The sequence below is a fragment of the Ictalurus furcatus genome, chromosome 25 (genome assembly GCF_023375685.1).
Source record: "Ictalurus furcatus strain D&B chromosome 25, Billie_1.0, whole genome shotgun sequence".
In the NCBI taxonomy this organism is placed as follows: Eukaryota; Metazoa; Chordata; class Actinopteri; order Siluriformes; family Ictaluridae; genus Ictalurus; species Ictalurus furcatus.
Window position 1 is genome coordinate 17,283,801 of NC_071279.1, and position 13,000 is coordinate 17,296,800.

Consider the following 13,000-nt stretch of genomic DNA (forward strand, 5'->3'; position numbering starts at 1 on the left):
CTCCTGTGCCATTTTTCTTGTGTTATATTTTAATATGTATCTCACCTGGAAATGTGTACAGTGCATGAGGAAATATGTATATCAAAGTGCTACACAAATTAAACAATTTATATATATATATATATATATATATATATATATATATATATATATATATATATAGACGTAGAAAAAAAACGTGTATACGTATATCGTATTTGTCTCTCTCTGTCTGTCTCTCTCTCTTTGTCTGCCTGTATACGTATATTCTACGTATACCTATACATATATATACATATATATTTTCTACGCATAATTATATATTTCTATGTATACATATATACGTATTCGTCTCTCTCTCTCTCTCTGTCTGTCTCTCTCTGTCTGTCTGTATACGCATATTCTACGTATACATATACGTATATATACGTATATATTTTCCACGTATATAGACATAGAAAAAAAGCAAAACTGATCAAATAATAAAATAATCTGTTTTAAGGAATCAGGATTAATATGAATGCATTATAACATAACATAGTTCATTATAAAAATGGAAAGTGTTAACATTTAAAAAAAAAAAAAAAAAAAAAAAAACTTTTTTAAACCATTCCAATGCAATTACATCTTCCACGAGTATACAAATGAACAAACTTGGTGGAAAATAACACGGTGCTACAGCAAGCTGCTATTCCTAATATAACAATCCCATTATCTCCCTCCAAACCTCCCCTCAACCTCCACCACCACCACCACATGTTGTACACTAATTTTATTTAAAAACGTTTTTTAAAGGTTCAATCAGGGTGTAGAGACTGCAGAGAGTTCAAGTACGAGATAATAGATTGACATCTTCCGGCAAATTCTTCAGAGTTACCGTTAATTGAAGGTTGTGGGGTTGTTGTTTTTTTTTTGTTTTTAAGAACGACATGGTGTTTTAAAGCCAGTGAGATAGGCTTTATAGAGGATTTCCAAAGAAGCGACGAGCGGGATCTATCTGATTAAGGATGTAAAGTCCTGGATATCTGTTTTCCTCGTGTTGTACAGAGAGAAATCACAAGGCACACCAACTTTAAAAATGACTTAAAGTACATCACTGGACCGTAATTAGCTTTTAAAGTAAAAGATACACGCTAAAGATAAAAATAAAAATGTATATGCTCGAGGGTACCACCCCAGGGATAGGAAAAGGTACAGTTTAGTACCCTGTAGTATTATTACTACTACTACTACGACTACAGTACACTATACTCACTCAGGGGTGGATTTAGTGATTCAGGGTCCCTAGGCAAAATACAGGAATGGAGCCCTATTTCATATCAATAATTAAAAATATATATTTGTATAAATGTAGGCTATAATTTGTCTATTAGGTGGTTCATAGCTTCTGAGGGCCCAAAATGAAACTTTTGCCTAGTGTTAATTCCGCCCCTGTACTCACTGAGGATCCTAAAGGGGACTTCATTTTTACTTAGAAGGTCACCATTAACACCATTAACATTAATAATTGAGAAAAGAGGGTACTAAACGGTACCTTTCCTTGTCGCTGGCATGGTACACCTAATCTACGTAATCTACATTTCCAGGTAAAATCTGCATTCTAAAAGCACTCATCGGTCCTGAACGTGTAGATTTTTAATGATTATATTTGTACAAGCTGTTTTAGCATCTTCTCATACCTCGCCTGCAATCCATCCTTCTCAGGTTCGGTGCTCGTAAAAAAAACAACAACAACAACCAAAGAAGCCCTTCAATACACAACAGCGATCTTCTCGATGGTTCATCACTACCCAGACACACCTGATGAGTTGGGGTTTTTTTTACTTTTAAACTATTACACAAGTACTAGTAGTATTTACATGTTGACCATTTAAGGATACTTAATCAGATTCAGCCATATATTTTTGTTAATATAGTTAAGTTATATTGCTGTTAAGTGTCAACCCCTTAAAATCCTGGTTTAATGTTATTAAATGTATTCGAATTAAAGCATGGATATGATGACTAGCAATCGTTCAGGAACAGCAGAGAAGCAATTAGGAAATGCTTGTACTAGAAAAAGTAAGTGTTTTTAGATCAGAAAGGGATTCAAGTTAAAGCAAGCTAACCATAACCATCTAAAGAAGCATTGAGGAACTGTTCTCCCCCCTCACCCCACCCCAAGCGTGAGGAATATAGGTCTGGACCTGCTGAGGGTCTCAAACATTTTGACCCTTTTAACTGTAAAATAAATCTCACAGACGCCCTCAGAGCACAATCCAGCGTCTATCGGGTTCGTTGCTTAAAGGTGTACAGTAATATTTCAGCTATATATTTGAGCTATTTTATTCCTGAAATTCCCACCAGTTTATAAATCGACTCGTTTCTGAGTTATCCAAGTTTAGAATAAAATCCATTCCATTCAACCGACCGATCAGAATGTCTGATCATTTTTAATTATTCCTAATAAGCGTGGTGATTCCAAGCACTCCAATAAAGTAAAGAAAGAAAGAAAGAAAAAAGGAAATACTTAATGGACCGCCAGACTCCACTTTGAGAAGCACTGGATTAAGAACTTCAGGCAAATGTTTGGTCTGAGCTCTATCTGATCTGATCTGATCTTTTCCTGTCGATAAATTTCATTTCACTATTCATCTCTGGTCTGCAGTTTTATTTTATTTTAAAACTTTTTTTTTTTTTTTTTAACTTTGATCACATCTGCAGCAATCAGTTCTGCTTCAACGGTTCAACAAAATGACCCTTCAAACATCAAACAGCGGACGCCGAGTCTTTTGACACAACCGATTGGAGCACATAATGACGAGCCATTACCGGTGTGGCTGGCGGCCTCCGCAGACACGGCCTTCGCACCTCCGGTAGTCGTCCTCAGACAGAGGGATTAGCTGAAAGACATCGCATTGGATTGAGGGCAGACGTTTAGGAGGCTGATGGACCTCTAGAACATGAACACACTTTATAAAAGATATCTACAGATTGAAACAGAGTTAGCAAAATCTTGGCCTGTGCTTTAGTAATCTCTAACCTAGTCTGCGTTTCAATTGGATAAAAATATCGTGTAGAATTGGAGTATTTCGGTACTTTTTGTATTAAGGCCGGACCTCTTGGAGGCTCTAGAGCGTAAACGTAGAATATAAAAACTCTTTATAGGTTACAAAATAGGTCGCAAGATCTTGTACTGTGCTTCAGGAGTCTGTAGAATAGTCTGCATTTCAAATGTTAACCAAGAATGTAAAGAATATGTGTTTAGACAGAACATTTACATACGAATAGATGTGAGCCGGTATGATTTCAGACTAGCCGGTTGCAAATCGCGTCACAATTTTATACTCACAATCGGATCTTTACATAGGATGTGGCTAATCTTTTCCAGCACTGAAATTTACTCCATTTAGTTAAGAGACTATTCAATTTTAATTATATATATTTAAAAACATATCCTGAAATAGCTTTTTCCCCCCCCCCATCTATGAAAAATTTATCCATCCATTGGTCCTCCGATGAGCTCACAGAATAAGTTTATTTCATCAATGCCCTTAAATGTCTCTCTTTTTAAAAGACGTTTATCACGGCCACTGGAATTATACATTTCCTACATCGGTTCAGTCAACAGGTCAGCAAGAAAGTCTTTTCACACTCCAACTCGCTCACATTCATGTAAACCAAGCTCAATTTAGACTCTCTTTGAAAAGAGATGGATTTAGTTTTTAAGTTTATGCAAAAACAATTTTAAGGTTTCACCATTTTATCTTACTTCCACACTTTAAATCTGTGGAAGACCTTCTCCACCTTTAAGCCTAGACAAATCCGATAAGACAGAAAGGCGTGAATTAAAAGATGTCCACCTACACGTTTAGAGGTCATAAGCTACCTGTAAATATACCAGACTGCATGTTTGGGAATAGTACTTAAAAACTGTTCCAAGTGACTTCAGATTGCAATAAATCCTAGAGGAATGTCCATTGAGGATTTGGTTTAAGAGGAAAAAAAAAAAAAGAAAGGTGCGAATGAATTGTTATTCAAAACCTGCAGGTGTGAGCAGACATGACTGCATGGTTTAGTGACGGTTCATCTGGATGTAACACGTTTGAAGAAATCAAAAGGCCTCCTGAATAAAGAACAAGCTCGAGAGACACCGCTTTAAAAAGTCCAAACTTTATTCACATCTGAGCTACAAGCCGGAGAGGGAAATTTTCCCAGACGAGACCCACATCCTGTGCTGTCCCATGTTCCTGCGTCCTGTTGGACAGATGAGAGTCGAGTCAGTGACGTACGGTACTCGAGATAGAGTTATGACATGGGAGAAGTTCAGCACACACACACCTCTTTTTACATTTTCAGTCTTAGACAACGGACAATACGCATTGCAGAGCCCGTCAGTCTGGTGGACGTCACACAGCACAGTTTCACAGTGGACACTGATCTGAAAGGGGGGAGAAAACAAGACCGTTAACCTCAAATGGTGCTTTATACAGGCTAATAATCAAAACATCCATCCATCTTCTATACCGCTTTATCCTTTTCAGGGTCACTGGGAAACCTGGAGTCTATCCCAGGGAGCACGGGGTACAAGGAAGGGTAATAATTAACCAATGATGCGCAAATAAGTCACCTGTTCATGAAGAGGCACGTCGTCTTTGACGAAAGTAAACATCTCGATTTTGAAGCGCCTCACGTGGCTCGGGTACCGAACCCGGGCGTCGGGCACGACCGGATAGAACACGATCTGGTAACGGTCGGCCGGATTCGCGCAGCTAATTGTAAAGCATAGGATCAAAGTTAAATACGTGCTGCGATCTAGACACGAGATCATTTCCTTCATGTGTGAGGGAGATTACCCGTTCACGATGAGATCCCAGCTCAACACGGAGCCTCCGTGATTAGTCGAAGCCCAGCAGTTCTCCAGGACCAGCTCTATTCGCGGGTCAACGGACTGCATCAGCTGTACCTCAAAGTATAGAGGGTGCCTTAGATACTGTACCACCGGGTAGTCCTCGTCCACGTAGAAGGCATCGTAAGAGGCGTCTGGAAAGAGAGAAGGCAGACCAGTTTACTCGACACCGCATCGTGATTCTTGGACAGATTTGCACGTGTCCGTTTGGTCGATGCCGAACTCTTTCCGGTCTCAATTGAAAGCTGATCGTACATGATCGACTTTCAACCGACACAGGGAGAAAAAAACAAACAAAAAACCCTGTAGGTGTTTTAGCTCATGTAGGTGGTGCATTGCAAATAAATGAAAATTTTGCCCGGTTGGTTGCATGACTGTACACAGACTATTACACAAGAATCAAGGCCACCATTTTGATTTCCGTGCAAGTGAGAACCTCTAATTCCTGGGGTTGAACCATTGATCGGTTTTGCCGATTAATCAGCACCGATAACGGATTGCTGGAACTAATCAGTTACTGGAAATAGTCCACACCGGTAGTTTTTCCGGGCTGTGAGCAGCTGAGAAGCGTCCGCTGTAGTCATTACACAGTACGAGAGCGGCCTCTAGAGGTGAAAAAGACCATCACTGACTAATTTGGTTGTGTTATTTGAAGTGTTTTTGATTCATTTTGGACGTCTATTTTTGTTATTTGAAGCATAGCTTTTTGGTTTAGTTTGGATGTACATATTTATAGTTAATATATTTATTTCCTTTTTTTAAAAAAAAAAAAAACTACAGTACGTTTTCATGGTACAGTCAGTACCGTTTGTTTATGTAATAAAATTCAGCAATATTTTAACTTTTTTTTTTGAGTGTTATATTCTCATTCAGTATTAATAAAAAAAACTAATCAGTTGATTAACCGGTCATCAACAGGTATTGCTCAACTCTAATCGGTCAACCTCTAGTAGGAGCAGTATAGTGAAGCACTGAAATATTGTTTAGCACCATACAGCTCACAGGTGTAAAGTGTGAAAACATCAAGCGTATACAGAAGCCTACCTCTAGCAAGCCTCATCCTGACATGCAGTTCTCCTAAACCAGGAGCTGCATGAAGTCCTCTTGCTTGCGGCACAGTGGAGAACATCATAGCCAGTGTTTCGGTTAGCTTGTAGTTGCAGACCACCATCACACTGATATTGATAATGAAACAAGTTAATATGCATGACTTGATGGAGGAAAAAAAAAAAAAAAAAAAAGGTGGGGGGGGTCAGAATAAACCCAAGTGCTGCACAGTACCCATATTCTGGAACATGGTTTGTGGTGTTTTGCAACAGCTGGGCAACATCTGTCCTGTTGCCCATCGAGACTTTGTTCCGATAGGTCATGATGCCATCGTGGAACTGGAAGACAGATGCAACAGGATAAATGAACATTTCTACCAACAGTAAAGGAGACATGAAGTGACTACATACCTTTCTGGTGGTTTGACAGCTGCTTGCGTTAAAGGAGAAGTAGGCAAAGCGGTTGTTGCTGAAGGTGGGTTTACACGAAGGATCCCTCAGCGTTAACTGGCTTGGGATCATCTGGGTTGCTGCTTCCACCTTGACAACGAGCGCGGTTATGGATCCGTTTGCGAAACATTCTGAAGAGGATTTCACACGAGTCAAGGCGAGATTGTGAAAGCAGGCCTGATCGTGCATCCTAAACCTCACTCTGTTGAAAAATCCAGCTGTTCTAACACCACATTTAAAACCTTCAAACTGCCAGTTGCTGCTCCGCTTCATTACTACCGATTTTATTCATCTGTAAATATATCCATCTTAAGAACGGCTTGACACCAAGACGTCCGGCCTGATTTTGCTTCCGGAGGCAGAAATCACACGTCGTAGAAGAACGGTCATGAATTGAGATCGGTGGTCTCAACACCGAAAGTGACGTGCTCAAAAGGCGGTTTAGTTTAGCGCCATTGTGTCCACACACAGCTGATGACAAAATTGAGGCATCGTTAGGGATTTTTTTATTCAAATCTCAGATCGCGAGCTGCTACAACGCTCGTCTAAAGCCAAATCAAGAAGAGGACTGCATGGTTTCATGCAAAACAGCTTCAAATAGGTTACCGGCAAAGGCTGAGACAGAACCGAATCAGACTAAAGTACTGAAAGTCATCTTGAGGCAATGAGAATATTCATTACTCTTGACGAGCTGATTTCCGGATCGCTCCGATTAACTGTGTAAGCAGAACTTCATTTCCTTTCATCGCAGATCTTTCGTTAAAGAATCTTCATTTCATAATCTGATCGAGAGAACACAAGTTATCGCCTAGTCCGTTACAAGTCGGTCAAGATTTTATTGGGATCTTGTATAGTAGGAGAAGTAATCTTGGAGGGAAAAAAAATAAAAAATCTTAAACTGGATTTTCCAGCAACAAACTTCAACTTCAGGGCGTTTTCACACTTCTTTCTGTACCCCCAGATTGAGCAGGAGAAACGTGGTCCGATCTAACTGGTACATCTCTTTAGTCCTCTTATAAAAAGAGATCAATAAGTCAAATTGGCACCCACCAATATTGGCAATACAACTGGCAAGTCACTACTGGCACCCACCAATAGCCACTTTTTATATTGTCAATAGGTTACACACTTTTTACCACACTATTTCACATAAAATTAGATCACTGGCTAGACTCCGTCTATAGATCTGTTAAACATTGCGACACACCAGCAAACTTGGCCCGTTTTACAAAACGCCCATTTCAAAAGGGATGAATTTGTACGTGGCCTGAAATACACTGGTCCAAAAAAAAAAAAAGTATGGAAATGCCCTTAAAAGTCATGAAAGACGACGATTAATCATTCACATGCCATTAGATTGCTTTTGGAGTATTGCAACCAATCATAACTTGAAGTAGGAAGCAGTAGAAAAGTAAATAAATACCAGTCATGACCAAGGAAAAGGAGCAAGCCAAGGAGAAGTTTTGAAATTGCCAGTTGTTGTATGATATTACTACATCAACACGAGCCCTCAGTGACGACTGATCGGCCCTCTGTAAGAGAGAGAGCGAGAGAGACACTTAACGTTCGGAGATCACAAATTACAGCGCGAGAGACAAAGTAAATGCAGGCTGTACCTCAAAAACGACATCTTGCGCCAGGAAAGGCACGGTCATATTCATATGACAGCTGTTTTTCTCAACACCGTACTCCGCATAGAGGTCAGCCGAGAGCTCACGCTTGCCGACCGTTATGTGAAAGTTTATGCCTTGGCCCCGGTGTCCAATCATGATGAAGAAGTTCTTCTCATCGCAGAATCCGTTCATAGTAAGCATCGCTGTGCAGAAATACAATCAGAAGTCAGCTTAAAATCCACGCATATCCATCGACCCGGCCACTGATGCCTCAGACAGCCATACTTACTGTGGTCCTCACGAGTAGCTTCCACTAAAGCAGAGTGAGAAAATGGAGTGTATTCAGGAAGGACTAACAAACCAAAGGTCACGGAGAGACGATAGATGATGTTCATCGGGTTGACGTTCTGTAATGAACAGCAGCACCGAGTCAGAATCGAGCGGTCATGTTTAAACAAAAACAAGTGTAAGGTCAACCGACCACATGGTATTCGAGTTACAAACCTCCATCAAAACCGATGTCTATTAAAAACCATGTTCAACAACCTACATCGATTTAGATCATGTTAAATTAAAACAAAATACATCTTTTCCACACCTTGACTGGATCCCAGAACCTGGTGCAAATCAGCAAACTCGGATCTGTAGGTCTGAGCAGCGACACTTACGGTTCTCAGGACAGCAGGATCGGAGAAGGGGACCTCGATGCTGAAAGCCTTGGAGCCGTTATTAAATAAGTGTTCCTGCACGTTAAATCCAACTGCATTGGCCTCATCCACACTCATCACTCTAGTTGAGAGGGTGACATTCAGCAGCTCCACATCGGGGAGGAAGAAACCCAGCATGATATTAAACACCTCCGAGTCTGCAACAGTATCTGTAAACAAGAAAGAAATTCATTTGAACTGTGCAGTCATGTCCGTGACGGTTTTCGAGAACGGGTCACTCACTGTTTGTGACGCGGGGCGGCCGAGGCTCTGGTGGCGTGACGATAGGATAATGGACTTTGTATCTGGTGATCTCGGACTTCTCTAGCCACAGCATTTCAAGCATGGGTTCGATACTGTAAGTGACGTGGTACCCATTATCCAACACAACGCTCTGCAAAGGGAGACGTTATCAAATAAAAGCAAAAACCCATCAGAAGGCAGGTGTTACATTGATTTCATCACTATAAGAAGGTTTTTTTGTGTGTAATTATTGATATGGGTGAGGTTTATTGCACATTCATGAAAGGAGTCTCCAGTGCGAGTCAGTAAGTAAAACAACAACGCTATGATCTTTCTTGAACGCTGGATATAGTCAATATTTCAATTTATCATCAATACTTGCAATAAACAATTCTTCTGCCACACAATGTAGTCTGTTAACACTACCAGTCATGTTGCTTAGCAACCAAAGTTTAAACATTAAGCGTAACCTAGAGTGTAATCCTGGCCAATTAATACAGAGTTCAATTAACGTGAATGCGGAGGATTTGGCAATAGCGTCGAACATGGCTCAGCCAATCAGATTTTAGAACTGAAAATGGCTATCCATTTCATAGTTGAGATTTCAGATTTAAGAAAATCGGTCCATAGCAACCTGAGGAGTACGGACTAACCTTATAATAGCCGTCTGGTCCACCGACAGGCAAGGAAATTATAATTTGGAGTTCCTTTATAATCAAGGTATAGCCCCTAGCTTCCATCAAAGCATGATTGATCCTCTTTCCGTCAATACCCATGTGCATTTCGAGGATTTGATACCGAGGATCAGTCATCAGAGGAGTGATGTATTGGGGCATGTACCATGTGATGACTTCCTTGGTAAAGTGAAGTCCACCTGTAACATGATTATATATGAGATTACAGGAACAATATATTTCTCACGCAAAAGTCTTAACCCATCTATAACTACGTACCAGTTGGACAGCCGACAACGGTGTCGATAATCGTTACAGACCAAGCCTGCTTAAAATAGGTGCTCACTTTAAAGACCTCCATTTCCAACCCATTCACCTGGTTGAAGGGGAGAGAAAACCCACCAGAGAAAAGTCAGTATTCCCACTAGCACAGAGAGTTTACATACCCGTACTCACTCACTTACAGCCTCAATACAAGTTTCAGGAGTGTTATAGGGGCTGCGCAGAACCAAACGCGTGGGAGTCACCGATACGCCATAACCTGCGTTCTGAACCTCCTCCAACGTCATCGGCTTTTCTTTAGGCGTGTACAGGACCATCCGCCAAATATTGCTCAGAGTGGTGGAGGCCTGAAGAGAGGAGAACTGAGAGATTTAAACAGTATTGTGTGAATTCAGATCATACAGGAAGCATTAAGAGAAGTTTTGTATACTTCTTTGGCAAAATGATATTTGTGCAAAGCTGCAGAAACAGCTCTTGACCAGTAGAACATGACTTCAGGGTAAGGACATTGAGAATGTCAGAGCAAACAGTAAAGCAGAGAGAACTCCAGCAGAGACGTGGGAATTTGCTTCATTACACAAATTTCAATTAAAACAAACAAACAAAAAAAAAAAAAAAGAGAGACATAGTACCCGTCTTCTCCCTACCTGTTGATCAGCAGAGAGTCCAGTGATTCCTGCAGCCACTCTATTTGGCTGCTTGATATCATGGTGTCCTCGGTGAACAGAGACCTTGAAAAACAGATCTGGATTACAACACCAAAATAAATACTCCATAGAAAGACAAGGGTAAGCAGCAGATAAGGGCTTAATAAATGAAGCAGTCTTCTATATACACTCATGGACTCGAGTCCAGTCTCAAGCAATTTTCTGTATGGTCTTGGATTTGTCTCAGACTTGTACATTGGTCTTGATAAATATAAATATGGTAAGTGTTTACCAAGAAGTGATTACTTCTAGAGGAAAGAAAAAAGCCTAATCATTGGCACAACGCACCGATTAAGGCAAATTGTTTGAAGAACTAGCATAACATTGACTTTCAGCTAATTATTCAAGAAGAGGTGTTGACATCGGCTGCTAAACTCTCGTTTACAAATGGCAGGGCAAGATATATTAGCAATGAATAAGCAATCGTTTGGCTTAATTACACTGTCGCGATTGCATACTGAAGTAAAAGCTTGGCTTTGAAAGGAGCTGATGGTTTTTGATTTCGCTCTTCACGCTTTCATTCGGACTCCATCTTGATTTGGCCTCAACCTGCTTAGGACTCAGTCTTGACTCGCCTTCACTAGTCCTTGGGTCTCATTCATCAGCTGTTCATGTGCACGTTTCTATGCAGAGAAAGTGACTTGTCAAGTTCTTCTATGCAGCTCCTGACCATGCATACGCAAGAGCCCCTAGTGGTAGACAAGTGTAATTGTGGGTAAACTGATTGAGGAACTTCCATCCCACCTACTGTCAGTCATATCAACATAATTGACAGAAATTACCGATTTCGGTGCTTACACGGTGCAGACAGGCAACACAGATGAATTATAAAATTTTTTAAAAAAAATTAAAAAAATTAAAATAAGTAGTATAAAAGGCAAATCTAGAAATTGATTGCTGAGAACAACGAGTCGCTCATCAGTCGATTTTGCTAGCCCAGTGCAGTTTTAAGTGATCTCTAATCTAGAATTTTTTGCCACGGGCACATTTTAAAAGAGGCCCAGGAGACAGGTCTGCCATTTCCCAACCAGCTACAAGACAAATCATAGCACACATCTTACATGCACTCTTATTGCTCAGGCTGCCGTACATTACATTAGCACTGGTGTGTGGGATTCATCAACATCTGCATACAGCTGTGCATATGCACATGTGACAAATGTCCATTTTCCTTTTCACTTCATGCGTATAAGTTTAGCACTTGTTCTATGTACACTTTGCTAAACGAGACCCCCCAGTTGTGGTCTTGACAACAGCCCTCGTTGAACATCACCAAGCATGTCATAGTCAGAGGTGCAGCTACAACATAGACAAGGCAGGGCATGAGGAGTTTATTTACTGCAATCCTACTAAAATATCCCGCTATATTCACTCCATGTAGAAGGACTTTTTTTTGATACATCACATACATATTGCTGATCTCCTGAAGTGGTTTAGCCCACCCAAGCCTAAGGATCAGTCATTGGAAAATTGGTAGATTTCTCTCTTCTTATATAACTCAATCTCTGAAATAGTTTAAGAGAAAATCGGTAATATACAATATGGTCTTTGTTAAAATAAAAAGACAGATTTGCAGTAATTCTCAGGTACTTAGTGATTTATATTTACTCTACAAATGACTCCATCGATGAGATTTATAGTGAACAACTTGTATTGATCATCTTTTATATCACAACCCAGGTAGCAGACCAACACTGAATCAACACTTACATTTGATTCTCATTGATTTTCTCAGGTTTGCACCATGAAATAATGTTATTTCAACACTGACAAATAGATCAAGACGGACATAAAAGTCAATATTTGTTCAATTTAAATTAAGATCGCTTATTTAACTTCAAATCAAGATACAACTTATGCTCAGATTATGATAAACTGGATAACAAAGTGACTTCAAAACTTAAATTTAAACCCCACCAAATGTTAATTATGAACATCGATTCAATATTATTTAGCACTGAATCTTCAACCTCAACCAAAATGATGATTCTGATGGAATTTCAACATCGAATCCATGTCACCTTGCGATCTGGGAATCTTTCAGATCTTTAAATCAATTTCAGGGAATGTAGTTTATATAACATTGGTCAGGGGCCGGCTCCATGCATTTCTTTCTTCACCCGATCCCTAGATCTTTCTTCGCACACACAAAACGCAAGCTTGTTAGGTTTTTCCAAGAAGCAGACGTTTACAGTCTAGTGAATATGCTGCTGTGGGGAAATTACCTCCATGAAATTCCGTTCACAGAGAATCTCACGTGAAGCCCATTGATTGTATTCACAAGTCTTTTCCACCTCAATTACGTCATCAGACATTCGGTTGCCGTACAACTGCAGGCGTAGTCCAATATCAAACACAGCATCACCCTGAGACCACAAAGAAACAAGACACAGTTAATTCACCACATTGGC

General features: G+C 40.1%; 1 protein-coding gene across 1 annotated transcript; it reads right to left on the minus strand.

The window, feature by feature from the left end:
- Positions 1 to 4,115: 4,115 nt before the first annotated feature.
- On the minus strand, positions 4,116 to 10,056 carry zpax1 (zona pellucida protein AX 1). Its single transcript, XM_053614659.1, has 14 exons — positions 9,880 to 10,056; positions 9,580 to 9,800; positions 8,927 to 9,077; positions 8,645 to 8,853; positions 8,266 to 8,383; positions 7,980 to 8,179; positions 7,787 to 7,895; positions 6,325 to 6,494; positions 6,149 to 6,252; positions 5,912 to 6,042; positions 4,815 to 5,001; positions 4,589 to 4,730; positions 4,300 to 4,399; positions 4,116 to 4,215 (listed from the first exon to the last, which is right to left on the minus strand). The coding sequence occupies exons 1-14, from the start codon at positions 9,959 to 9,961 to the stop codon at positions 4,148 to 4,150; spliced, it is 1,992 nt and encodes a 663-aa protein (XP_053470634.1). The 5' UTR covers positions 9,962 to 10,056; the 3' UTR covers positions 4,116 to 4,147.
- Between the last annotated feature and the right edge of the window lie 2,944 nt (positions 10,057 to 13,000).